Source organism: Sapajus apella, unplaced genomic scaffold (genome assembly GCF_009761245.1).
Source record: "Sapajus apella isolate SASKATOON/1434 unplaced genomic scaffold, GSC_monkey_1.0 scaffold2, whole genome shotgun sequence".
Classification (NCBI taxonomy): domain Eukaryota; kingdom Metazoa; phylum Chordata; class Mammalia; order Primates; family Cebidae; genus Sapajus; species Sapajus apella.
The window spans coordinates 40,527,422-40,550,074 of NW_022436942.1; the positions used below are offsets into that span (position 1 = coordinate 40,527,422).

The window sequence follows — 22,653 nt, forward strand, 5'->3', positions numbered from 1 at the left end:
TGGTGGCACGTGCCTGTAGTCCCAGCTACTCAGGAGGCTGAGGCAGGAGAATTGCCTGAACCCAGGAGGCGGAGGGTGCGGTGAGCCAAGATCGCGCCATTGCACTCCAGCCTGGGTAACAAGAGCGAAACTCCATCTCAAAAAAAAAAAAATTTTTTTTGAGAAAGAGTAATATGGTTTGGCTGTGTCCCCACTCCAGTCTCATCTTGAATTGTAACTCTCACAATAACCATGTGTTATGGGAGAAACCGATGGGAGGTAATCAAATTATGGGGGTGGGTCTTTCCTGTGCTGTTCTCATGATAGTGAATGAGTCTCACCAGATCTGATGGTTTTTAAATGGAAGTTTCCCTGCACAAGATCTCTCTCTTTGCCTGTCACCATCCATTTAAGATGTAATTTGCTCTTCCTTGCTTCCTGCCATGATTGTATGGCCTCCCAGACACATGAAACTGTAAGTCCATTAAACCTGTTTTTCTTCCCAGTCTTGGGTATGTCTATATCAGCAGTATGAAAATGAACTAATACAGTAAATTGATATCAGGAGTGGGGTGTTGCTGAAGATACCCAAAAATGTAGATGCAACTTTGGAAATGGGTAACAGGCAGAGGTTGGAACAGTTTGGAGGGATCAGAATAAGACAAGAAAATGTGGGACAATTTGGAACTTCCTAGAGACTTGTTGAATGACTTTGACCAAAATGCTGACAATGATATGAACAATGAAATCCAGGCTGAGGTGGTCTCAGATGGAGATGAGGAACTTGTTGGAAACTAGAGCAAAGTATGAAGTGACTCTTGTTATGTTTTAGCAAAGAGACTGGTGGCATTTTGCCCTTGCCCTAAAGATTTGTGGAACTTTGAACTTGAGAGAGATGATTCAGGGTATCTGGTGAAAGAAATTTCTAAGCAACAAAGCATTCAAGAAGTGACTTGGGTATTGTTAAAGGCATTTAGTTTTAAAAGGGAAACAGTATAAAAGTTTGAAAAATTTGTAGCCTGACAATGCTATAGAAATGAATATCCCATTATCTGAGGAGAAATTCAAGCTGGCTGCAGAAATTTGCATAAGTAACATGGAGCTGAATGTTAATCACCAAGATAACGGGGAAAATGTCTCCAGAGCATGTCACAGAGACTTTGTGGCAGCCCCTCTTATCACAGGCCCAGAGGTCTAGGAAGAAAAAGTAGTTTCATTAGCTGGGCCCAGGGTCCTTCTGCTGTGTGAAGTCTAAGGACTTCATGTCCTATGTCCCATCTGCCCTAGCTGTGACTAAAAGGGGCTAAAGTTCAGCTCAGGTTGTTGTTTCAGAAGCTGGAAGTCTGAAGCCTTGGCAGCTTCCAGGTGCTGTTCAGCCTACAGGTGCATAGAAGTCAAGAACTGAGGTTTGGGACCTTCTGCCTAGATTTAACAGGATGTATGGAAATGCCTGGATGTCCAGGAAGAAGTTTTCTGCAGGGGTGGGATCCTTATGCAGAACCTCTGCTAGGGCAGTGCAGAAGGAAAATGTGGGGTCAGAAGCCCCACACAGTCCCTACTGGTGCACTGCCTAGTGGAGCCATGAGAAGAGGGCCATTGCTGTCCTCCAGACCCCAGAATGGTAGACCCACTGACAGCTTGCACCATATACCTGGAAAAGCCATAGACACTCAACACTAGCCCATGAAAGCAGCCAGGAGGGAGGCTATACCTGTAAAGCCACAGGGTCAGAGCTGCCCAAGATCATGGGAACCCACCTCTTTCATCAGCACGATTTGGATTTGAGACATGAAGTCAAAGGAGATCATTTTGGAGCTTTAAGATTTGACTGCCCTGCTGGATTTCGGACTTGCATGGGGCCTATAGCCACTTTGTTTTGGTCAATTTATCCCATCTGGTATGTCTGTATTTACCCAATGCCTATACCTTCATTGTATCTAGAAAGTAAGCAACCTCCTTTTGATTTTACAGGCTCATAGGTGGAAGAAACTTGCTTTGTCACAGGTGAGATGTTGGACTGTGGACTTTTGAGTTAATGCTGAAATGAGTTAAGACTTTGGGGGACTGTTGGGGAGGCATGATTGGTTTTAAAATTTGATAATATGAGATTTGGGTGGGGTCTGGTGTGGAAAATTATGGTTTGACTGTGTCCCCACCCAAATCTCATCTTGAATTGTAACTCCCACAATTCCCATGTGTTGTGAAAGGAACTCACAACATGGCATGATTGAACTGTAAGTGTGGGTCTTTCCTGTGTTGTTCTCATGATAGTGAATGAGTCTCATGAGATCTGATAGTTTTAAAAACAAGAATTTCTTTGCAAAGCTCTGTCTTTGCCTACCACCATCCACTTAAGATGTGACTTGCTCCTCCTTGCCTTCTACCATGATTGTGAGGCCTCCCCAGCCACAGGGAACTGTACGTTTACTAAATCTCTTTTTCTTCCCAGTCTTGGGTATTTCTTAATCAGCAGCATGAAAACGGACTAATACACAGAATATCACTCTGTCACCCAGGTTGAAATATGCTGGTGCAAACTCAGCTCACTGCAACCTCTGCCTCGCAGGCTCAAGCAATCCTCCCACCTCAGTCTCCCAAGTAGATGTGACTACACATGTGCATCACCATGCCTGGCTACTTTTTTTGTATTTTTGGTAGAGATGGGGTTTCTCTGGGTTGCCTAAGCTGGTCTTGAACTCCTGAGCTCAGGAGATCTACTTGCCTTGGCCTCCCAAAGTGCTGAGAACACATGCATGAGCCATCATGCCCCACTACGTATCTTTTTGAGTAAAAGTTCATGCAATTGAGGTTTTCAGTTTACATATTAGTCTCCTATTTCAGGTGATAATCCTATCTGCCAAGTATGAAACTATATACAAATAAAAATTTATAAAGTTCTCTTGATAAAACAAGAAAATGCAAATTAATAAAAAATGGTAAAGATGTATTAAAGAAAATCCTCAAAAAAAACTTTGGTTAGCTGTCATAGAAATATTAAAAAACAATAAAATTAAAAATTTTCCTTTGTAACTCATGTATCTGTTATATATTTTTAAGAATTTTATTTGCGTGGTACATAAGCAAATTTACATTTATACATCTGATACTGTAGCTATTACTAGTTATGTCTCACTAACTGCCTATATATTTAAAAGAAAAATAATTTGTTGCTTTCTGTGTTAAATTTTAATAGGTAAATCATTTATCTTTGAAATATATTTTCCACCCTACAGAAATATTGTCGGTATCCATGTGTTAGGGACACAGCTTAATAAAGTGGTCATGGGAATTATAACCAAGCATAAAATTTGCTTTGGTAGCGGTATGGACAAATAAAGAGGATTTTTTTACAAAAGGCATTTAATACAGTGTGCAAGAATGAGTGAAGGCTTCATGAAGGAGGTGGCATTTGAGATAAGACTTTAAGAAAAATTTTCCAGTGGGCATTTTGAGTGAAGAGGCAAAGTTGCAAACAACTTTCTAGGAAAAAAAGTAGAGTGTGTTTCCCTTATCAGGAAGTACTTTTTATGCCAAACTGGAAAGATAATATTATCTTTTAAGGCAGAGGTCCTAACTACTGGTACTGGTCCATGGCCTGTTAGGAACCAAGCTGCACAGCAGGAAGTGAGCAGTGGACAAGTGAGCAAAGCTTCATCTGTATTTACAGCTGACCCCATTACTCACATTATCACCTGAGTTCTGCCTTCTGTCAGATCAGCTGTGGGATTAGATTCTCACAGAAGTGTGAACCCTATTGTGAACTGTACATGTGAGGGATCTATGTTGCACTCACCTTATGGAAATCTAATGCCTGTTGATCTAAGGTGGAATAGTTTTATGCTAAAACCATCCCCTCTCCTCTCCATCTCAGGTTCATGGAAAAATTGTCTTCTACAAAATCAGTGCCTGATGCCAAAATGATTGGAGAAGAGAAGTATTTTAAGCATGGAAGCAGCAGGTTACTATGTTTCCATACTTAAAGTAAAGCTTCTTTCTCTTGTTTTCAGTAAGTATCAAGACTTAACCACTTCTATATATAGTTCTGACAGATAATTTTATTAATGCTAGAATTAAATGACCATGTATATATATATATATATATATGAAATAACTCGTCTATGGGTCCAGGGGATAAAATTTCTATCAGAAATTAATCCTTTGGTTTGAAGAAATGGGTTGCAAACTTCATTTTCTTTTGTATGTGATAGTAACACAGTGTGTTGTTATTTATGAAAGCTTTCACAGAGCACCCATAAATAAAAAATGTAAATGTAGAATAGTGAAACTTTATAAGCCTCAAAATAATATTTCTTGCCCTGGTGAGGTGGTTCACTCCTGTAATCCCAGACGCAGGCTGAAGCCTAGGCTGGAGGATTTCTTGAGCCCATGAGTTCAAGACCAGCCTGGAAAATATAGTGAGACCACCATCTCTACAGAGCATTAAAGAAGTAGCCAGGTGTGGTGGTGTGTACCTGTAGTCCCAGCTACTTGAGGGGCTAAGGTGGGAGGATCATTTGAGCCTGGGAGGCTGAGACTGCAGTGAGCCTTTATTGGGCCATTGCACTCCAGCATGGGCAACAGAGAGAGATGCTGCCTAATATATATATATATATATATATATATATATATATATATATAAAATAGATACTGGAGAGGATGTGGAGAAATAGGAACACTTTTACACTGTTGGTGGGAGTGTAATTAGCTCAACCATTGTGGAAGACAGTGTGGTGATTCCTCAAGGACCTAGAAATAGAAACTCCATTTGACCTAGCAATCCCATTACTGGGTATATACCCAAAGGATTATAAATTGTTCTATTATAAAGACACATGAACATGTATATTCATTGCAGCACAATTTACAATGGCAAAGACGTGGAACCAACACAAATGCCCATCAATGGTAGACTGAACAAGGAAAATGTGGCACATATATGCCATAGAACACTATGCAGCCATAAAAAATGATGAGTTTGTATCCTTTGTAGGGACATGGATGAATCTGGAAACCATCATTCTCAGCAAACTGACACAAGAACAGAAAGTCAAAAACAGCATGTTCTCACTCATAGGCGGGTGTTAAACAATGAGAACAGATGGACACAGGGAGGAGAGCATCACACACTGGGATCTGTTGGGGGGCAGCTAGGGGAGGGACAGTATGGGGTGGGGAGGTTGGGGAGGGATAACATGGGGAGAAATGCCAGATATAGGTGACAAAGGGATGGAGGCAGCAAAACACATTGCCATCTGTGCCATGTATGTACCTATGCAACAATCCTGCATGATCTGCATATGTACCCCAGGACCTAAAGTACAATTAAAAATATATATAAATATATATAATATAAAGATACATATTTTTCCCTATTGTTGCTAGCAACTATTGACAAACTCCCATGAAAGTTTAGGACTATGCAGATATGGTTTGAAAACAGGTGGGTGAGGTATTTAATTTCTAGGAAATGAAGAGAGCCATGGTGTTGACCATGACCTCTGGGAGCAAGAACACATTGAATCGTGATTAATCACTCAGGAGTATTAGTAGAGAAAATAGATGGTATTATTTGCAAAGATAAAGCTATGAAAGAACAAATGTAAAGCCATGTTGAGACATGATTTTTATGGACAGAAAAGTAACAAAATTCACTGTGCTTATACATAAAGTAGGTTTTCCACTTGTATATATTTGAGTCCCACACATTGACACTTCTAATGCATAAAAGTATTGCAAATATTATTTTCCTCTAGAAGTGCTTAATTTTAACTTTTGTCAATTAAAAAGCATTTTAGAAACTACACTCTAGAACTTGACTTTTGATGAGAAGTCACTCATTAGACACACAGTGCAAACTGGGTGCTGACATCATCCAGGGTCCAGGAACCTCTAAATAGAAAAATGCAGGCACAAGTATATTCACAGTGATACAAAAGTGATGATTCACACTTAAAGGAATTAGTTTAAATGAAGTATTACATAGTCTATACAAAAAACCGTATGTATATGCTTAGAAGTATGAATGTTTGTCTAAATTAAAGATGCAATGAAAAGCAAGGTCCTGTTCTAAGAATATCCTTCTACTCATTTGTTGCCTTTTCACCTTTGAACTACTTAGGTCAAATACACTCTAAAGCTTACTCTTAAAATGCGATAGCATACCATGTCAGAAAAAAAATGACAGGTTAGTTTGGATGTTTAATGAGAAGATGGAACTAAAATGCAGTATTATTCATGCTCAGCGCTCTTAAATATATTTGCATATGTTAACTCTTGTGCTAGAATAATTTTAAGGAAGTAAGCACTAAAATCCCAACTCCTTGATGCAGAATCGTTTTAGAAGTACATTTATGCCATTTCATAATGAGAACCATTTTTGAAAATTTAATCATTTTCTCAAGATAGTTTTTGACAAATGGTCTGTTACTTTACAGCATCTCATTTGTTTTTACAGTATTTCAACCAAAGAAAATATGTTGCCTCAATATAGGTTAATGCATATAGGTAAGAAAATCATTTAATTCTTTGTAATCAATATATAACTCTAATAATCATTTAGTATAATTCTAATAATCATTTAATATTTTTCTTTGAAAAAAAATGAGAGTTTACTACTATAAACATTTAACTTTGTGCTTTAAAAACCATCTTTCTTTCTTTCTTCCACCAAAGGTAAAAACAAATAATAACAGCAACAAAAAGATAAACATGAAAACTTAAACACATATTGTCTGTTACAGACCTCAGGAGCAAATATTTTAGGAAATTAAAAATGTAGGTGAATAGAATTTATATTTGGCAAAATTTATATATTATCTGAATTCCTAGAGTTTTAACAAGAATGTTATTATCAACAAAAAGAGAGTATTTAAAATTGTTCCAGTGTGTTTTCAAAGAAAGTCACCTGCCAAGAAAGGTATTGGTAAGATCTTTACTGAAAGAATTGTAAAAAGCCTCTGTCATGACCGAGCATATGGAATGCACTGACCCTTAAACTTTAAGAGACTGAAGTAGAATACCTAATGTCAAAATCTACCCAAAGAGCCAGCTGCAGGATATTGTGAGAGGTGTTTATATCTCAGTGTACAGAGGAGAAGAGGACAAAAAAAGTAATAATTCTGTACAACAGCCCCAGGGCACTTGCATTTTGAATCACTGTCACAGTAAGCAGATCACCACTAGGAAGAGAATACATTTTGTAAAACCACAGACTTGCACTATCAGTAGACATCAGTGTAAAACAGACAAGGCAACAGGATTAAAAATAGAAGTATAGAAAGAGGAGAGAGAAAGAGTAATTATATCTACTGCCTACAATTTGCAAAGGCAAGAGACTTATAATTCAGATGTACATTTATTTAGCGCTCCCTTAAAAAAACTCTGACTACCTTTATTATATTAATTTTCTAAATCTTTATACTTATTTTTCCAAGTATGGTATAACTATACAGTCAAAATAATTAAATATCAGGCTGTTTATGTTTCCATAATGTAAAATATACAGAGAAAAGAATATCATGTTCCTTTCTCATGTAATGATAATATGACTGAATTACAAAGTAAACCTTAGTAACGAAAGATACAATTTGAAGATAAAAATAAGATAGAAACTGATTTAGTTTAGACCTAGTCATTTTCTAGATTGATGGCTGATTTATTGACAGGCAACTGAAATACATTTAGTAGGTAACAGTTTTTAACTCACATTTACATTATAAATCATTTTGACTTTTTGATAACACAGAAAACCTTCCATCCTAATGAGTTTCTATTCTATTTCAAATTGGAAGCATACTGAATGTGGTTCTTAAACCTCCTATATTGTTTATTGCCTTTATATTATATACATAAGAAAATTAAATAATAGGAATTATGTTAAAATGTGTATATGAAATGCAAAATATTTTTCTGAGCCCAGAGGATTTAGTTTGCAAAGTTCATAAAATGTGTTTTAATTCTACTCTTTCTGTGATGCACAAGGGAAGTAACTCTACAATGTTTACCATATTTTACCCATAAATAACAATATCAGGAGTCACAACATATCTCATAAACTCTCAAGGATGACACTGTAGCAGATTTAAAAATTCCTGTGGAAAATTGTGTTCACTATTTTTTGTTTTAATTCACAGAGATGCCTAATGCCATCATATTTCCACATTTTAAAGCAGATCAAACTGACATGCACATTATTCATTCCATACATTCTCTTCAATACTGCCATACTTTTTAAGTCTTTTTTCCTTTATATAGCCATTTATTAAAAGTTTGACAATATATTAACTTCCTAAGTAGTGAAGCCATTTAAAGCACACTTACTTGAAAAGTGTAAAACCGGGTCCCATTAGGAGGATGCACTTTAGGGGAGCCAGAAACGGTGTTCATATCCGAGAAAATCATTTCTGATCACAGAGACAATATAATCCACAAGGAGCTACAGATGCAGAGCAGAGAGCTTAGCGTACAGATAAATCCGTGCATGCATTGAGGGAGACTACAGGGTAAAATGAAATCTGCCCCATCCTTCTTAGATACACAGTGACAGCATTTTAAATCTTTCTTCTACATTTGAAATCTTAGCTGAAAGATCATCAGCCACCAGCCTTTTGTGAAGCTAGTTCTTTAGAACATACAATGTTTTTTAAAAAAATTTAAAACACAGAAGGAAAAAAGCAAGAACCAACGATAAATGGAGCTTGTGCAGAATCTGGCAGTGCTGTGGACCTGCCCATCTGTTCTCAGTGATAATCACCTCCCTCCACCACAGTCTAGCAGAGTGATTATGCTAAATATCCTGGTTAACCAATAACATACAGTTTCATTTCAGGGAAGCATGCACAGTGTAATTCAGAGGACCTCTTCTGACTAACCTGAAGTATGTTTCATATACTGTTTAAAGCTCTATTTAGTAACAAATTGCTGTTTTATCGCTCTTGATTCTGCATCTTTCTAAATCTTTTAGTCATTCCCAGACTTTTCAACAAGATGCGATTTTTTTTACAAAGCCTTTTTTTTTTTAAAGTAGATAGTTATTTTATAATTTATAGATCAAAGTATATTACAGCTGTTACAGCTGGCTAGGACATTGAGAGGCAATTGCATACAACTCAGTAAGACTCTATATACTAGGAGTACTATCAAACAAAATGTACTAAATATTTTCCACTTTTCTGAACTCCTATAGAACATCATAAATATCAATGTAATTATATCATTTTCCCCATTTTAGCTACAAAAAATCATTATGTTTGACAGTGTATCAAAAAGTACCATGTATGTGTTTTAAATAATCACAACTTTATTTCATATACATATATACACACAAGAATTAAAAAATATTTTATACACATGAAGGCTTCCAACTCAAAAATCCAAAAATATTGATTGCAAACACGTAGGTTTTATTGCAAAATATGTTCTTTTTGTATATCTTTAACACATTCTTCAATTTGTATTAAAGATCATATTCAGATGACTTGACAACTTTTAGGGGTAAAAATAAATGTTCCATTTACAGATGGTTCAAATGTGGAGACTTTAGGAGGGTAGGAAACTGAATAAGCCAAAAGTAGTGTTTTTTGAATGTATCTAAGATGACATAGTTATACATAATAAAGAACCATCTACTTTAAACCAGAAGGCTGTAAAGGATTATGATGGACAGTTAAAACCTAAATCATTATTCATTAGTATTTCTGATTCTCCAATTATGCATGAAGTTTATAATATTGATGGACAGTATACAGAAAAGTGATCCTCAATTCCTTAGAGGGGACTCCTACATTCTCATAAATTATGTGTGTAGGTAATTATTTAACTAGCAAACTGCTAAATAAACCAGAACATTATTTTACTAAAATTTTTATTTGTGAATTTCAGATTTATAGAAAATCTGCAAAGAAAGTACAGAGAATTCCTATACAGCCCTCATTCAGTTTCTCTCACAGTTAACATCCTTTATTACTACAGGACACTTGTCAAAACTAAAAAACTAATGTTAGTGCATTGTTATTATCTAAACTCAATACTTTACATGGATTTTACTAGTATTGCCATTAATGTGCTCTTTGTGTTTTAGGTTCCAATTCAGGATACCATATTTATTTACCTGTCATGTGTTTCCAGTTTCTTTTGGTGTATGACAGGTTTTCTTTGTTTCTAATGACCTTATGGTCTTGACAAGCACTGAGCAAGTGTTTTATGGGATATCTTCTAATCCCATAATATCACACATGTTTGCCTGATGCTTTTCATCCTGATTACACTGGCCTATGGATGGATAAGCACACCACAGAGGTGACATGTCCTCAATCACATTGTATTACTGTTACATGACATCCATGTGACATTATTAATGATGTCAACCTTCATCATTTGACTAACAAAGTATTTGCCTGGTTTATCTACTGTAAAGTTACTATTTTCCCCTTCCCATACTCTATTCTTTATGAAAACTAGTATACCCTCAACAGGAATGTAAGAATTGGTGAAATTAAGCTTGGCTCCTTAGAAGAGAGAGTACCTACATATATTAAATAGATTTCTTTTACAATGGCTGGCCTCTATTTCTTCGATTATTTGCTTTTCAGTCATTTATTTATAAGAGTATAGACTCATATATATTTACACTCTAGTTTATAATTTAATATTGCATAATTTAGTTTGTTTTTCATATTGTCCCAGCTTTAATCATTGGTAGGTCCTTTACTTCAGGTTGTCTCTCATGTCCCTTGACATGCCTCCATCCTTTTGTTTTTAAAGCACTCAATGATTATTTTTTAAAAATTGACACAAAAACAGAAAACCAAACACCGCATGTTCGCACTCATAGGTGGGTGTTGAACAATGAGAATACGTGGACTCAGGGAGAGGAGCATCACTCACTGGGGTCGGTTGGCGGGGCTAGGGAGGGACAGCGGGGGGTGGGGAGAGATAACATCAGGAGAAATGCCGAATATAGATGAAGGGGGAATGGAGGCAGCAAACCACCTTGTTATGCATGTATCTATGCAATAACCCTGCATGATCTGCACATATACCCCAGAACCTAAAGTACAATTTAAAAAAAGAAAAAAAAAGGTTTTTCTCTTGCATAAATCACTTATGATTTGCTGAAACTGTTCATTTCCTTAACTATAACTAATTATTATTTTGAGTAAACTTGAAAAAATGTTTTATTTCCAGTAATTTTTAAGTAGCCATATTATTCTATATTTCAAAATAATATTTTTCCCTTCTGATATCATAGTCCACATGGGATTCAGTCAAATGACGATAAAATTTTAAAATGACTATATACGTTTACTAGCTGTAGAAATCGGTGATATATATGAAATATTCCAGGTATGTGTTAGGTTCTTACTTTCTCTTGTGGTTAGTGGGGACATGTAACTCATGTTCTCCAGAGAGCTATGAGTAGAATAATGTCTCAAACATAAACCTAAAGGTTTTTTCTTGAGAGCCAAGTTCTAAGAAAAAAATGTTCATCAAATAGATTTTTACCATGGATATATAAATTCCATGTACTTTTATGCTTACCTGTAAACTGGTTCTAACACAATTGAGATCAGAAAATTCACCAGATTCCTTATTATTATAGAGGAACTCATAAATCAAATGTTTTTGGTGAAATATCACATATATTTAATATAATCTCATGTATTTACTGTATTTGCAGCAGCCAGCAAACTACTTTATTTTAGCTGGGAATTATAAAGCTTTCTAGCCAATAAGAATACACTTTTTAAAATATATTTATTTGGTGGGGGAGGTGAGGAAATTAGTATGAGTTAATGTGAAATGAGGCAGGCGGGAGAAATAGTACTACTAATATATAATTATTTTAATTACAATGCTTTATTCCTGAATAAATTACTGAAATTGCCAAAGTGTACCATTTTTCCAGAACTTTTTTTTATATGACTATTTTTGATAATAACCTTATCTTGTAATTCTGAATGTCTATTTGGAAACAACTCAACTTTTTCTTCTGCCAGGTAGCAATAGGGAAAGTGTTGTCCAGGTCTAAAAATTGCTAAGATGTAGAATTCTTCCTTGTCCATTGTGGTTGAGGCCAAAGCTTATATATCACAGTATAGATCTATAATTCTCATTCTGAAATCCATGAGAGTTGGAGTTTCTGGAGGATGGAGAAGTCTCTGCCTCACTAAAAAACACATCCCTTTAACCTGTATTAATTGCCTAAAGGAAATCATAAGTATTAAATTTAGTCAGGGACATCTGACACCTTTTTTCTGTAGGAAAACCCCCATTCAGTCAGGCCCAAGAAGTCTTGATGGGCAGGAACTGAACGGTCTCGGAGCAGGCTCAGAGCTGCGCTGAGTTCCATGACTAACATTTTATCTAGTACTGTGGTTTCCAAACTTCATTGGTTTGCACCCTTAGATATGTAGAGTTTGAAAAACTATAAAATCCTCTTTGTCAAAATTTAAATATTTTAAAAGATTTAAATTACAGTACATTGTAGGTATTGACAGATGATGCTCATTTGAATGCATCAAATGAAATTAAAATGATATAGCAATTTAATGCCCATCTTCTACTAAAAACCTAAAGAGCTCATAAGAATGAAAATTTTATACGATCCCTTTTGTTTCTTCAAGTTACTTTTCTTTTCTCCTGTACATAATTTTATTTTACTATATTGTACTCTCTTGATACATTGTGTGCTTTAAAACATTTTATCAGTAATATCATAATTTGTTACTGAAAACTATATATATACATATGTATATACATACTTCAAATATTTTTTCTTTTTAAATGTTAAATGACTATATGGTTATAAGTGTTAAAAATGTTCTCTTAGAAGGAGTAGCATTCACAAATATTATTGCCATACAATGTACCAGAACAGAATAAATATATTAAAATGATGATAAACATAGAAAATACAATATCATGTCTGGATAATAAAAAAATGTATGTTTGCATGATACAACTGGAGTTTTATCTTTTTAAAACTAGCTTATATACTGTATCAATTCAAACATACTATTAGAATTATAGCCCTAATTTTCAGTTTTGTAGATTTATTCTTGAGAAACCCTGTTCCCAGAAGTAAGTAGATGGAAAAGAAAGAAGGTTGTGTTATTATTTTTAACATCAATATTACTAAAATGTTCTAATTTCTTCTTCATATATATTAGAATCAAAAATATATTTTATAATAATCATCAAATACCTTGATTAAGTCATCCTCTGATTTTGTTGAAAATGAACAACCAGAAAACATCTGGCTTTCAAAGAGGATGTGTTATGTAGCTACTAACGTAATTTACTTTCCTAATACCTCAATCTATATTTTAAGCACTTTCTTAATTTGGTCCTTGAAGTTTTGAGACCATGGGGTAATGTGAAACAGTTAAGATTCATGAGAAATATACACTCTGAAAGAGAAGATTGATTTAAATTCAGGCAGAACTCCTTAATTGCGGTACTGTTCTCAGAATAATACATTTTAGAAAAGGGTGCATATAGAAGAAGGAAACGAATCCCTTGCAAATATCCATGTCCTTGTATTCCTTGGACAGTCTTCATATCTTAATTTTAAATAATTATCAAACATCTATCCCTGTAATCAAACACATTTCAGGTGGTTGATAAATATTGACTCAATGAATGTGCTGCTTATACAACATGGCTAAGTAATTGCTTTAAACATAATTTCTAATCAATATGACCCGAAATTAAAAATCAGCTTGTTCTTAGTCTCATTAGAAATTCAAAACTTCTGCATATGCTCAGAATGTAAGGGGAAAATTTCAGCTAGCACACTGAGTTCACTGTTTCTTAATAAGCGTCAGTCTCCTCATTTATGGAATGGGGATAATAATGCCTCACTCAAAGTCTTCGTAACATTTAAGTAAAATTAAGATAGTAGCTCCCTAATTTGTTTCCATTCTCCGATTCACTTTTCTTTTCTTTTTTTCTTTCTTTCTTTTTTACAGAGAGGGTCTTTCTCTTGTGGTCCAGGCTAGAGTACAGTGATATGAGCACAGCTCACTGCAGCCTTGAACTCCTTGGCTTAAGTGAGCCTCAGCCTCCCCAGTAGCTGGGACTATAGGAGTGTGACACCACAACTGGCTGTTTTTTATTTTATTTTATTTTATTTTTTAAAGAGACAGGATCTTACTATGTTGCCTAGTCTGGTCTCAAACTCCTGGCCTCACGAGGTCCTACTGCATCAGCCTCCCAAATTGTTGGGCATGAGCCAATGCACCCAGTCTCTTCTTCGCCTTTATTTATGTGAAAAATACAAAGAATTAATTTCCAAAAGCAATCTTATTCTCCAAATTGCTAGTGCTATTTGATATAATAGGTTTCAGGAAGTTCCAAATTTCATAAGAATAAAATACTAAGTAAATACAGTATTTATAAATTATGTTCAATTACTCAATTAAAAAAACGAATTCTTTCACCATAACGTTTGTTTAGGATTTTATTAATTTTTTTAAATGAATTGGTAATTAGAAAGAAAGGTGTCACCAAAAAAGTTCTGGAAGTGGGGATTTGCTCAAACCATTCACTGGAACAGTTACTTAGAAAAATAAAAATATGCCAATTCAAATATATAATTTATACATATATGTATTTTTTATTCATTCATTTAAAAATTATAGTTTTCAATATTTACATTTAGCAAAACTGATTTTAAATGTGTTTTGTTAAATAATACATATTTATTAATAAGACAGTACACTTAGCCCTAAAGGGCTATGGTTAATTAATCACATATAGTGGATAATTTATAATGTAACTGACACATATTTGAGGGGAAAAGAAGAATGATCAATCATTATTCCAGACATACACATAAAGACCGTCCTTGATAAACCAGAACTCGGTCTTGTGTTAACCATGGTCTTCCTACCTATGGTAAACACAAAAGTTTGCTTACATTTGAGGAGCATTTATTATATTGGAGGAACAACACAGATACGCCTTTTGAAAAATTACTTTAAGAGCAATATGTACATCAAATCCATTCTAAGGAATAAAAACAAATATGGACTCTTTTTTTTTTTTTTTTTTTTTTTTTTTTTGAGACTGAGTTTCGCTCTTGTTACCCAGGCTGGAGTGCAATGGCGCGATCTCGGCTCACCGCAACCTCCGCCCCCTGGGTTCAGGCAATTCTCCTGCCTCAGCCTCCCGAGTAGCTGGGACTACAGGCACGCGCCACCATGCCCAGCTAATTGTTTGTATTTTTAGTAGAGATGGGGTTTCACTATGTTGACCAGGATTGTCTCAATCTCTTGACCTCGTGATCCACCCACCTCGGCCTCCCAAAGTGCTGGGATTACAGGCGTGAGCCACCGCGCCCGGCCCAAATATGGACTCTTAATTTGGGCTTATTGATTAGGTTAACTTCATGGGCTACATCACCTGGAAATGTAGAAAGGAAAAAAGAATGAACATTCAGTGTTTACATGTCAGACCTGCACACATGGCATTTAATTTGAGCCATACACTGTCATTTGGCCTGGGTAATATATTGATTTTACATATGAGAACACTGATGTTCAAGAAAGTAGAATACCTTTTTCAAGGACAGAATCACTAAACTGACTAAAAAAATAAAATTGCCCTGTACATTACAGCTGCCCCTTACTATCTTCCTTTCTCGCCCACATTTATTCATTTATTTGCTTATTCAACTAGGCATTAATCAAAGACTAATTGCCAAATGCCTAAAACTTTCCTGGTATTATTTCCAGGATTTGGGGACAGGATTATCAAAGATACAGTATCAGTGCTTCAGAAACTTTAAATTTCGTGGGAGAGACATCAGCTAAGGAGAGGTAGTTAAGTAGCAAGACACCTACGCTGCAATTTGACACATGCTAACCACTGACTTGATATAATGTATAATGAGTTCATCTGGAAACCACTGAACTCCAGGTTTATTGTCAGAGTGACCCTGGCAAAAGCAGAAGCTTAAAGGCTTTCGAAAGAGAAGAATCAGTGTTTGATACGAAATGAGATGGCATGAAATGGCTGGGAAAATATGGCTGAAAGCATTTCAGGACATAAGAGGTAACTGTGTTAGGTATATGTTTGTATTTACAAACATTTTTTTCAAGTAAAATTAGTAAAGACATTTAATCTGATCATCACCCTTTTCCTATAGAATCAAATAAAATTAGAACATTCCTGTTTGAAAAAAAAAAAAAGATATGAAATGTTGAGTCACATTTTCACACTTTTGGTTAGTATATTTTAACATCTTTCTTTAGTTTGCCAAATAGCTTTCCAAGATTATTTTGGGTTGTCAAGAAACTTCATTCTTAGTTTGATTCCTTTCAATTTATCACAAAATTATTTTAATTGAAAACTATATATATATACATATATATGTGTATATATATGGTAAAATTATACCATATATATATATATATATATATATATATATATATATATCAAATAAAATTTACTGTGCTTATGGTACCAATCATTAGTTTTCAGGCAATGGCTACCACCTTATGTGAAGTGTAAATAACATACCCAATTTAATCGCTACGATAGACCATTACCAAAAGTTTCTTAAGATGTATCTTATTCAAGAGAGGTAAATTATGAAGTTGAGCTTCAGAAAGTTTAATACTAGCCATCTCAACCACCTGAATTTTTTATAGTAAGGAATTAAAAATGAAGCAGTAAAAGGATGAGTAAATTATACTTACTTAAAACAGAGTAAAATAAAAATCCTGAAGCCGGACATTTGCTCTTAATAGACTTAAGAGAAGACCCCAAGAAATTATCTAATACACCCTTGTGCCCTTAGGAATAATTATTCCTATGCCATCTGAAATGCACATTATCAGCTTGGTGTTTTAAAATGTTCAAAAAATACTTTAAAGCCTATGCTTTTATATCAGGAAATTCAGCTCATACATTTTTATAACCCTTGAAAATAATTTTATTTTAAGAAATAGTTGTAGGATATATTCTGTGTTAAAACCAGCAATTTGATATAGCCTTTCATTGATTTATGGGTACTGGGTATAAAGCTCAAAATTTTGCTAAAATTATAAGAATTTGGGGGGGGGTTAAAGAAATACACTGAAAAGGCTGCTTGTTTTCTGCTAATTTCTGATAAATGGTTAGGGGAAAATGGTCATACTGGAAGAACAATGCGGGAAAGAGAAAAACATGGTGGGGAGAGAGAAAAAAAGAGGGAAAGATGAAAGGAGGTAGAGGAGAAAAATGAAGATGAGAGAGAAGAGGGGGAGGAGAGAGGAGGAGAGGGGAAGAGACAGATATTATTACATTTTGCATGGTAGAACTACAGGAAAACAAAGCATTTTCCAGGCAAACGTGCAGTTATAATTCATGCCATATGGAATGAAATTTGCAGCTCAGATGGACAATACATCCTAGTAAATTTATATGGATAACATATGAAAGCTAGTTAAGTATATAATATCACTAGCCTATCTGTCTATATATCTACCTACATATCTGTTTATCTATTATCTGTCTGTATATCTATCATCTATCTCTATCTAATCTATCTTCATATTTATCCACTAACAGTATCTGTATCCTTAGCTTTATATCACAAGTTCTACAGCATGTAGTAAAAATGACCCTTTGCAGATAGCCAAAACCCTGAGTTTACTTTATGATTTATTTTCTCAACTTTTATTTCAGATTCAGGGGGTTCATGTGCAGATTTGTTACATGAGTGTGTTACATCCAAGTAGTGAGCATAATAGCCAATAAGTAGTTTTTCAACCCATGCTACACACCATCTCTTCCCTCACTAGTAGTCTACAGAGTCAATTGCTCCTATGTTAACATCCCTGTGTACTCAATGCTTAACTCTCACTTATAAGTGAGAAAATGCAGTATTTGGGTTTCTGTTTCTATGCTAATTCACTTAAGATTATGACCTCCAGCTCCAACCATATTTCTGCAAATACAGGATTAATTATTTTAATATGGCTGCACAGTATTCCATGATGTATATGGACCACATTTTCTCTATCCAGTCTACCACTGGTGGGCACCTATGTTGATTCCATGTCTTTGCCATTGTGAATAGAATGACACTGAACATATGAGTCCAAGTATCTTTTTGGTATAATGATTAATTTTTCTTTGAGTATGTACCCAGTAATGGGATTGCTGGGTTGAATTGTAACTGTTTTAATTTCTTTGAAAAATATCCAAACTGCTTTCCACAGTAGCTGAACTAATTTGCATTACCACCAAGAGTGTGTAAGCGCTCTCTTTCTCCACAGCATCATCAGCATCTATTATTTCCTGACTTTGTAATAATAGCCATTTTGCCTGGTGTGAGATTGTATCTCATCGTGGTTTTGATTTGCATTTCTCTGATGACTAGTGATGAACATTTTTTCATGTTTGTTGGCCACTTGTATGTCTTCTTTTGAAAAGTATCTGTTCATTTTCTTTGCCCATTTTTAATAGGCTTATTTGTTTTTTCGTTGTTGATTTAAGTTACTTATAGATTCTGCATTTTAGGCCTCTGTCAGACACATGGTTCATAAATATTTTCTCCCATTCTGTAGGTTATTTACTCTGTTGATAGTTTCTTTCACTGTGCAGAAGCTCTTTAGTTTACTTAGGTACCACTTGACCACTTTTGCTTTTATTGTAGTTGCTTTTGGGGACTTGGTGAAAAATTTTTTGCCAAGGCCAATGTTGAGAATGGTATTTCTTGGCTTTTCTTTTAGGGTTTCTAGAGTTTGAGGTCTTACATTTAAACCTTTAATTCACCTCTAGTTAATTTTTCTATAAGGTTGAAGGTAGGGGCCCAGTTTCAATCTTCTGCATATGGCTAGTCAGTTATTCCAGCGCCATTAATTGAACAGGCAGTCACTTCCTCATGGCTTGCTATTGTCTTCCTAGTCGAAGATCAGATGATTACAGGTGTGTAGCTTTATTTCTAAGTTTCCTATTCTGTTCCATTGGTTTATGTGTCTTTTTACCAGTACCATGCTTTTTTGGTTACTGGAGCCTTACAACATAGTTTGAAGTCGAGTAGTGTAATGCCTCCCACATTTTTCTTTTTGCTTAGGATTGCTTTAGCTATTTGGGCTTTTTTTGGTTTCTTATGAATTTTAGAAGAGTTTTCTCTAATTCTGTGAAGAATGAAATTGGTAGTTTGATAGGAATAGTGTTGAATCTGTAAATTGCTTCAGACATATAGCCATTTTAATGATATTGGTTCTTACAATCCATGAGCATGGAATGTTTTCCATTTATTTGTGTCATCTCTGATTTATTGCAGCAGAGTTTTGTAGTTCCTCTTGTACAGAACTTTCAACTCCGTGGTTAGCTGAATGCTATGTATTTCATTTTCTTTGTGGCTATTTTAAATGGAATTGTATTCTGAATTGACTTTTAGCATTTCATTATTGATGTATACATAGATTTAAGCCTGAAAATTATTGATGTACATATAATTGTTACTGATATTTTTAACATTGATTTTGTATCCTGAAACTGTGTTAAAGTCACTTATTAGTTCTAGTAGCCTTCTGGCAGTCTTTAGAGTTTTCTAAGTATAAAACCATATAATCAGTGAAGAGAGATATTTTGACTTCTTCTTTTTCTGTTTTGAGGCCTTTTATTTCTTTCTCTTATTTGAATGCTCTGACTAGGACTTCTAGTATTCTGTCAGACAGGAGTGGTGAGAATGGCCATCTTTGTCTTGTTCCAGTTCTCAAGGGGAACGGTTCTAGCTTTTGCTCATTCCGATATTGATTGCATGTTTGTTACAGATGGCTCCTCTGATTTGTGAGGTATATTACTTTGATGTCTAGTCTGCTGAGGCTTTTATCATGAAGAGAGGTTGAATTTTACCAAAAGCTTTTTCTGTATCTATTGAGATGATCATATAGTTTTTGCTTTTAATTCTGCTTATGTGATGAATCACATTTATTGATTTACATATCTTAAACCAACCTTGCATCCTAGGAATTAAGCCCACTTGATTATGGTGAATTAGCTTTTTGATGTGCTGTTGAATTAGGTTTTCTAGTGTTCTATTGAGAATTTTTACATCTATGATCATCAGGGATGCTGGCCTGTAGTTTTATCTCTTGGTTGTGTCTCTACCAGATCTTTGTATTAGGCTGATTCTGGCTTCATAGAATGAGTTAGAGAGGACTCCCTCCACCTCAATATTTTGGAATAGTTTCAGTAGGATTGGTACCAGTTCTTCTTTATATATCTGGTAGAATTCAGCTGTGAATCCATCTAGTCCAGAGCATTTTTGGTTAGTGGGTTTCTTATTACTGACTGAATTTCAAAACACGGTATTGGTCTGTTCAGGGTTTCAATCTCTGCCTGATTTAATCTTGGGAAATTGTGTGCTTCCAGGAATTTATCTGTTTCTTCTAGATTTTTAAATTTGTGTGCTAGAGTTGCTCATAATATTCTCTGAGGATCTTTTGTGTTTCTGTAGGATCAGTTGTAATGTCATCTTTGCCATTTCTGACTATTCTTATTTGGATCTTCTATATTTTTTTGCCAATATAGCTAGCGGTATGTCAATCTTGTTTATTTTTTCAAAAACCAGCTCTTGGTTTCATCAATTTTAAAATATATTTCTGCATCTCAATTTTATTGTTCTCTAATTTTAATTATTTCTTTACTTCTGCTAGTTTTGGGTTGGTTTCTTTTTTTTTCCCCCTATGTTCTTTAGGTACAAAGTTAGAGTATTCATTTGAGCTTTTCTAACTTGTTAATGAAGGTATTTAGGGTTATAAGCTTTCCTTCTAACATTGCTTTAGCTGCATCCTAGAGATTTGGGTAAGTTGTATACCTATTTAATTAATTTCAAAGAATTTTTTGATTTTAATGTTCACTTAGGGATTATTCAGGAGCAAATTGTTTAATTTCCATGTATTTGTGTACTTCTTAGATTATTATTTATTTGCTATTGATTTCTATTTTTATTGCACTGTGATCCAAGAGTGTGCTTGGTATGATTTTAACAGTTTTGCTATCTCTGCTGTCATGTAAGTTTAAAAATTTTTGGTGGATTTTTTTTTAAGGACACTGATAACAGTCTTCCTATCTCTTCGGGCATGTAAGGTTTCTGCTAAGAGTTCTTCTGCTAGTCTGATAAAGTTCCCTCTGTGTGTGACTTGATCTTTATTTCTAGCTGCCTTTATGATTTTTTGTTAAAACAAACAAACAAACAAACAAACAAACAAAACTATGTGCCTTGGGGACAATCAGCTTATCTAGCTGGGGTTTCCTGTATATTGGATTTTCATGTCAACCTTTCCAGTGACATTAGGGAAATTTTTGTGGACTACATTTTCAGTATATTTTCCAAATCGCTTATTCTCTCTCTTTCTCTGTCAGGGATGCTAATGAGTCATAGATTTGTCCTCTTTACATAATCCCATATTTCTTAGAGGTTTTGTTCACTTTTTTTAAAATCCTTTTTGTCTTAGTTGCTTCAAAAACTGGTCTTCAAGCTCTGGGATTCTTTCTTTGGCTTGGTATATTCTGCTGTTAATACTTCAAGTTATATTATGAAATTCTTGTAGTAAGTTTCCCAGCTCTAGAAGTTCAGTTTGGTTCCTTCTTAAAATGGCTATTTGATCTTTCAAATCTTGGATTATTTTACTAGATTCCCTGGATTTCTTGGATTGTTTTTACTTTCTCCTGAATCCTGATGAGCTTCTTGCCATCCAGATTCTGACTTCTATGTTTATCATTTCAGTCACTTCAGACTGGCTAAGAACCATTGCTGGGGAGCTAGTGGGCTTGTTAGAAGGGGATACTGTCTTTTTGAATTGTCAGAGTTCTTGAACTGATTCTTTCTCATCACGGAGCTTTGATGTTCCTTTAACTATAGTGTAAGTTGAGTATGCTCAGTTGGCTTTGTTTGTGGATGCTTTCAGAGCACCAGAAACAAAGCCAACTGCTCTATATAGGATCTGTATAGGATCTTTTTGTGTAGGTGAATTCTTGGACTTGTATTCACAAGTGTATATATTAGGATAAATTTTTGATGCTGTTGTTTGGGCTGTGATCCAGTAGATGGCACTTAAGAGTAATGGCTGAGCTAGGCTGATGCCTAGCCTCCTGACTCTTGTACTTCCTGGCATTCCCAGGTTTGCTATGCAGTGGTTGAGGAAAAAAGATGGCTCACTCACCATGTCTGCTCTCGGGCCTTGGGGAAGCCCTCTGTAATCAACAGCACTGTGCCTGGGGTTCTCTTGAGAGGTGATCCAGGCTGAGAGGCTCTCTCGGGCAAAGGTTGTGACAGGGAGATATGCCACACCCTTTAAGAACCGGTCCTTCAGAGGGAGGCATGCCCCACTCCTACCTACCTGGGCCCAGGGACCTAGCATCTTATCCCTCTCAGTGTTCTGAGGTGGGGTTTCCTCCCCTCCAAGGAGGGTTCCTCCCCTACTCGAGTGCTGGCACAGCACTGAGCTGTTCACTGCAGCCTTGGGGCACTGGGACATCCTGTGGTTCAAGGTTGGGTTCTAGCTATGCTAGGATATCTGTTGTGCTCCTGTGCTGTTTGGAAAGTACTCATATAGAGCAATACATCAGCAGGGGTGTGGAGGCTGTGCTGTGCACCCATTCCTGCAGGGCGTCTAGACACAAGCCCTGTAGGGGTCAGGGAACAGCATGTGGAAGGGTTTGCAGAACAGA

General features: G+C 35.4%; 1 protein-coding gene and 1 long non-coding RNA gene across 26 annotated transcripts in view; one reads left to right on the top strand and one right to left on the bottom strand.

Annotated features, from left to right (window-relative positions):
* PPFIA2 (PTPRF interacting protein alpha 2) overlaps positions 1–22,653 on the bottom strand; it is a 485,005-nt gene that overhangs the window by 326,579 nt on the left and 135,773 nt on the right. Inside the window, exon 1 of one of the 25 annotated variants that reach the window (XM_032296829.1) lies at positions 8,299–9,189. The exons of 21 other annotated variants lie outside the window; for them this stretch is intronic. In XM_032296829.1, coding sequence (XP_032152720.1) covers positions 8,299–8,379 — 81 coding nt within the window. In that variant the 5' untranslated portion in view covers positions 8,380–9,189. Of the gene's footprint in view, positions 1–8,298; positions 9,190–22,653 lie in introns of those variants that run through there. 3 more of the 25 variants (XM_032296798.1, XM_032296820.1, XM_032296806.1) reach the window with 3 other exon arrangements.
* LOC116563971 lies at positions 6,494–8,369 on the top strand. Its single transcript, XR_004274668.1, has 3 exons — positions 6,494–6,506; positions 6,863–6,865; positions 8,272–8,369. It is a non-coding gene; the product is annotated as an uncharacterized LOC116563971 (long non-coding RNA).